The sequence below is a fragment of the Ipomoea nil genome, unplaced genomic scaffold (genome assembly GCF_001879475.1).
Source record: "Ipomoea nil cultivar Tokyo-kokei standard unplaced genomic scaffold, Asagao_1.1 scaffold0679, whole genome shotgun sequence".
Classification (NCBI taxonomy): Eukaryota; Viridiplantae; Streptophyta; class Magnoliopsida; order Solanales; family Convolvulaceae; genus Ipomoea; species Ipomoea nil.
This window is the reverse complement of record NW_017617107.1, coordinates 109961-115781: the sequence shown is the minus strand read 5'-3', so window position 1 is coordinate 115781 and position 5821 is coordinate 109961. Positions and strand designations below refer to the sequence as shown.

General features: G+C 41.2%; 1 protein-coding gene across 1 annotated transcript; it reads left to right on the top strand.

Moving 5' to 3' along the window:
- The first annotated feature begins 2974 nt into the window (after positions 1-2974).
- LOC109174969 lies at positions 2975-5587 on the top strand. The gene is made up of 5 exons (XM_019324218.1): positions 2975-3139; positions 3228-3382; positions 4939-4997; positions 5087-5200; positions 5284-5587. The coding sequence occupies exons 1-5, from the start codon at positions 3048-3050 to the stop codon at positions 5299-5301; spliced, it is 438 nt and encodes a 145-aa protein (XP_019179763.1). The 5' UTR covers positions 2975-3047; the 3' UTR covers positions 5302-5587.
- Positions 5588-5821: the final 234 nt, after the last annotated feature.

The window sequence follows — 5821 nt, the reverse complement described above, 5'->3', positions numbered from 1 at the left end:
ACCGATGATGGCCGAGGCGGGCGCCTCAGCTGACCTCGGCCTCTTTTTTTTTTCTTTTTTTTTTTTTTTGCTTGTTTGTTCGTAGCTTACTTCGATAGGCCGTAGGTTCGGTCGAAGGTCAGCTCTTCCGTAGAGTAGTGAGCGAGGTCATACCTCGTATTACCCTTAGGGAATAGCGTTTTCGTAACCAAACTATGAGCTTGGCCAAGGAAGCGCCCTTCCGTCGGGTAGCTAGCGGGATCGGATCCCATGCTGGCCCTTAGGGAATGGAGTACGTGTAGGGTAGTCAGCGAGGTCAGACCTCGTACTGACCCTTAGGATATAGCGTTTTTATAACCAAACTATGAGCTTGGCCAAGAAAGCGCGAGGGTGGTGGGCGTTCAATTGCTTGTGAAAATATCCTGATCTTAGGGCATGGATGAATATTGGGATCGCCGCCTTAGAGTCAAAGTCGTAGACATTATTGACTTCCCTTTTCCATTTGTTTTGGAAATCCTTGAGGCTCTCACCTCTGTCTTGCTTTATTACGCAAAGGTGAGAGAAGGGTTTCTAACGTTGTATGCTGCTGGAGAAGTATGTGAGGAATTTTTTGGACAACTCTTCAAAATTTTGGATCGAACCATTTGGGATGGTATTGAACCAGTCTTGGGCCGCTCCATCCAAGGTGGACAAGAATGCCCGGCACATGACGGCGTCCCCCGCCCCGATCATTACCATAGCGGCCTTATATCTCGTCATGTGAACGCGCGGGTCGGCGGTCCCTATGTATGCTTTGATGGCGGGCAACCTAAAGTCTCTCGGCAGAGGCGCGTCCATTATACTTGCGTAAAATGGGGCTGCCATCCGCACCTCGGGTTCCGGCGACTGTTCGCTCGCCTCTACCTTCTTCGCTAACTCTTCAATTTTTCTTTGCAGCCTCTCGACCAGGGCTGAATCGTCAGGGTGCCGGCGCAGAGCCGACTCATCAACGTGCCGGCGCGGGGCCGACTCATCAATGTGCTGCTCATCTAGGTGTCGACGTGGAGCTGACTCATCAACATGCCAACGCGGGGCCGGGTCATCAAATTCGCCCATTTCCTCCGTGGGTGATCTCTCTTCTGCTTTGCTTTCGTGTCGGCGATGGCCTCTGGTAGAAGATTCCTCGGCTCGTGATCCCAATCTTTGCCGCACAGGAACCCTATGTCCCAATCGTCCGAGGGCAGACTGGGCAGATCCTAGTCGTCGTCTCGACGGTCCACTTCTTTGGGCGCCCTCCTACAAGCCCCCTGTCCCGGTGTGTCGTCCCGCGTCCCTCGCCGCGTGGGCTGTGTCGCGTTGTTGCTGGGTTTCTACCTTTCGTGGGGACTCCACCTCTATTTCCTGGAGCCGCGACGGGGGCACTTGGCCTTGCAATCCCGCCATGGCCTGAGTTAGTGCCGTCGCCGCCTGTTGAATGGCTTCGGCAGTCGCCTGGAGGTTCATGATTGGGTTTGTCCCTCCGTTGTTTAGTTGCTCTCGGAGGTCTCCGGCCCTCCCGCCATTGAGTTGTTCTCGGAGGTTTCCCCCACGGTTGTTGGGGAGTTGATCCCACAGATCACCTGAAGCATTGCCATTGTTCATGTTGCGGGAACCGTGGGAGCTGCCGGATCCTGAGCGTGCCATTCTTTCAAGCTTGTCGTTGAAAGAGAAAGTTGTGTGCGTTGTTGTGTGTGTTTGGGTACTTGAGTGTTGATCTTAGGCTCTCAATGAAAGCACCAATGAGGGTAAATATGTTACCGGATAATATTATATGAATAATAATAGTTGCATAAGTGAACTGAGATAATTTGTATTGCTAAGTGTTCAGTCTTTTCAGTACAGAATATGGCGTGTCCCTTCAAGCTGAGGGGAGCTCTATTTATGCTAGGTCCTAACATTAACAACATGAAGAGTCATAATTGGGGAGCTGAGGCTAACGGCGATAACATGAAGAGTCATGAATGAGGCGTTGGGGCTTTAATTCTCTCCCTTCAATGCAATGAATGGCCATAATGTTTCCACCCGTTGGTGTTCTGTCCGTTGGAGTTCTGCCTGTTGGAATTCCACGCGGTGTCGAGTTAGATGCCTGTTGGTGGTCCAGGTCGGGTGCTAGCACCATTACTCTGTCAGGTATATTAAAAAAAATTAATGGCTTTACATATTAAATATGCTTTTAAATAGGCTTCAAGTCCGACCAAACCAATTGTATGCTCAGAAGTCATAATTGAGCCTTAAAAAAAAAAAAAAAAAAAAAACAGCCCAGATTGGGACTTCAGATTTTTGGAACGTTATGTTGTGCAACCGTGTGCACCATGCAAGGTGCGCACAGTTCCAATTCATAATTTTTATACTGTAAATTCATAATTTTTAAATCGTAGATTCATAATTTAAATACAGTAGATTCATAATTTCTATATTGCAGATTCATAATATATGTACTGTAGATTCATAATTTCTAAACTGTATAGTTATCAAATTATGAACACAGAGTTCTATGATTTGTGAATACAGAGTTCAACAATTGAGAATATGAATATCGAAAATTATGAACATATAGCTCTATAATTATGAACATATATTTATAAAATTATGAACATATAGCTCTATCACATGTTCACAAATCTAATAGTCTAATACTGTAGATTCATAATTTAAATACAGTAAATTCATAATTTTTTAAACTATGCGATTGCAAAGAGAGAATGAAATGTTTGAATGCGAAAGGAAACCGCCTGACGCCGTTAATGACAATGAAAAAAGATTTTTTTTTTTTAAATTTAGAATGGCATCGTTTTGCAACAGTGTTCACCATGCATGGTACACGCGATTGCACAACATAATTTGCACAACATAATTTGCCTAGATTTTTACAGCAGACGCAGACCTAATTTTTTAAAATTCGGGCTTGGGCTTATTTTCATCCTAATTAAATATGAGAAATGTGTTCTAACGACGTCGTAAGAATATAAAACGCCGTTGCATTCATGTATACATATTTCCTCCGCTGACGACGGCCGCCGACAACTCCGGGTGGGAGAGAGAGAGAGATCATGGAAAAATTGAGCGTAGAAGAAAGAAAGGCTCTTCGAGGAAGCAAATTCGCTCCTCTTCCATCTGCCCCTCCACCTCGTCTTCAACCCAGGTAAACCCTTCCCCCGCTCCCCGGCCGCATTCCAGGAGTATTATGTATATCCTTTCCTCGTAAAGTATAAATTAGGGCTTGTGTTTAGGCAGGCTCATCCGGGGGGAACTTTGAAGACGAACAAGGCTGCAGCTTTGGCGAAATTCCTCGAGAGAAAATTGCAGGAGCCCGATGGATTGGCCTCTGTTGATCCAAGACTCGTGGAACTCGCAGTGAAAAATGCTCAAGAGACTGTTCAATCAAGTAATTACTCCTTCGTTTGCTTTTTTGCTTCTAATTTTCATGGATACTAATAGAGGTAGTTTATCATATGATTTTTGCTTCAATTTAGTCTCTCGAAATATTCCTTTTACAAGTTCTAACTCTTAAAAGCATATTAGTATTTGCATCAGAACATTAAATTTGATTAATTTGTTGCTTATCTTTTGTTTTTAGAAAGGTGAAATTTTCATGTGCTTTCAGCTATGTTTTACCCATTTTGACATATTGCTTAATCCCAGTCAATAGAGGCTTGGTGCTTTCATCATATGCAGAATTAAGGAGGAAGTTTATTGTTTTTGCTTTTACTTTATGCTCATAAATCAGATGAAGTTCACCAACAGATAGAAAAATTAGGAGACTACTGATTTTCTATATTTAATGCTACTGTTTCTTTAATATTTATCCTGGCATAACTCATAAGTTGTGAAATTTGCTGGAGAGGCTGTAATGTTTTGTTTTGAACCTGGAACCTCAGAAGAAATATGAAGGTGTGACTTTTTTTTTTTGGGTATCAACTTAGAAATGTTACAGAAGTGCTATAATTATTGATATTGATTGATTTAACTCGTTGAAGTGCTGTGGAGTACTGTAATTATCAAACGAGCTCAAAACATGTCCACTGATCCTCAGTTGTGTGGTATCCTCCTTCACCTTTCTAGTTTTTGAAGGGTATAAGCAAGTAAGCAACTATGCTAAGCTTGATGATCGGTGATGCTAATAAAACGGAACACATTGCAAAGCAGCTTCATTTGTTCTTTCTTGATTGTGTTAAGCAGAGATGAATGCCTAATTTACGATACCTAAATAGTGATTAGTTAACCAGCTTGGTTGGCATGAGTGGCCGTGCACTCTCATCCTTAAGAGAGGTCGGGAATTCGAACCCCCTCTCGTATGGAAAAACCAATCTGGCCAGCACTTTGCCCCTTAATTGGGCTGGGCCGGTGCGAATGGAGATTAGTCTGAGTATGGTACAGGCTTAAAGGTGCCTCCTACTCAGGACTCATGGTCTGACAAAAAATAGTGATTAGTTATTTCACACAAAATCAGTTGTCTAGTATTCATCTGTAACAGAAGTGCAACCAACCTTTGTTATAGACCAGGATATCTAGGATCGCGTCACAGACTTAGAAACTTAGGAATAAAAACGAAGCTTTTCTGGAGTGCTTCTTCTCCCCAAATGAAGCTTTTTATTGGAGTGCTTCTTCTCCCCTAATGAAGCGTTTTTTTGGAGTGCTTCTTCTCCCCCAATCTTCCATTTAATAGGAAGCCAAAATACAAATTTCCCAGATGTTCCTTCTTCAAGTACATAGGTAGGTATATATACAACACTATAAAATCACCCACTAACCCACTCCTGTATTATAACTACCCATGATTCCACTACAAAATAATAATAATAATAATAATAATAATAATAATAATAATAAAATAATAACTACTGCAACAGTGTCCCATGATCATGGTTGTATCAACCTTTGTGTGGATTTTGCCCCGAGTTGGATAAATATGATATTGTACTTTCACTTTGTAATGAACAGGTGGAACATCTAGTTCAGGAAGAACAGTTCATCATGTGGAATCTTTTGATGATTCTGAGGTGCTTTAGCTTACATTAATCGTCAAATTTTAATCTTTGCCTCTTTTTTTTTTCTATGTTGAACTTCTAAAGAGTCGTGAATTTTGCAGGTTTGTACCGTTGTGGAGGAGGTAAAAGTTTCTGTGCCTAAAAAGAAGAGTAAGAAGCAAAAGAAGGAGTGGAACAAGATGCTAAGAAAAGAAAGGAAAAACAAAAAACAGAAGGTGGTTGTCTGACTTTAATCTATCAACTTTTATGTGCAGCCATCCATCTTCGACTTAGATTCTTTGTTTCTTTTGCAATGCAGATGGGTACCGACGACTAAACACTTGAATGACAATTTTTTTAATTTTTAGGAGAATTCATCCACTAATTTGGTGAAACAATCAATCATTGCAGATTTGCAGACAGGGAATCTAGGTTTCTGGATGGTTTTAAGATTGATAGTAACAATATTTCATTCTTTTTGCACCTTCCTACTGTGATTGTTTAGTGGTCTTTGATCTCTTTCTCTGATGCTTTGAAAAACAGGCAGTGACTTCAAACTTGGAACTATGCAAAATTGCCTTCGAGCATTATGGATTTAAACTTAGAACTACATTATGAGCATATACACCCTTTTTTTCTTGTCAACTACACTAGATCTTGGTGTTTTCATAGTAATGAAAGAAAAAAAAAAACATATAAAATTGCGTGAATCAATACTTTGACAATTGTGCGTTTTGATTCAAGAAGATTGGATTAGTCAACAAATTTTCAATATATTTTTAAGTGAGAGTGAACATGTTTCAAGAAGATCAATAAATAATTCAGGATTTGATCATCTTTTCCGTATAGAGATTTGA

Excerpts from the sequence above, each read along its gene's own strand:
- LOC109174969 (XM_019324218.1), top strand. The coding sequence starts at position 3,048 with ATGGAAAAATTGAGCGTAGAAGAAAGAAAGGCTCTTCGAGGAAGCAAA. Across the intron at positions 3,383-4,938 it reads TCAAGAGACTGTTCAATCAA|GTGGAACATCTAGTTCAGGA; the intron begins GTAATTACTCCT and ends TGTAATGAACAG. Across the intron at positions 4,998-5,086 it reads AATCTTTTGATGATTCTGAG|GTTTGTACCGTTGTGGAGGA; the intron begins GTGCTTTAGCTT and ends TGAATTTTGCAG.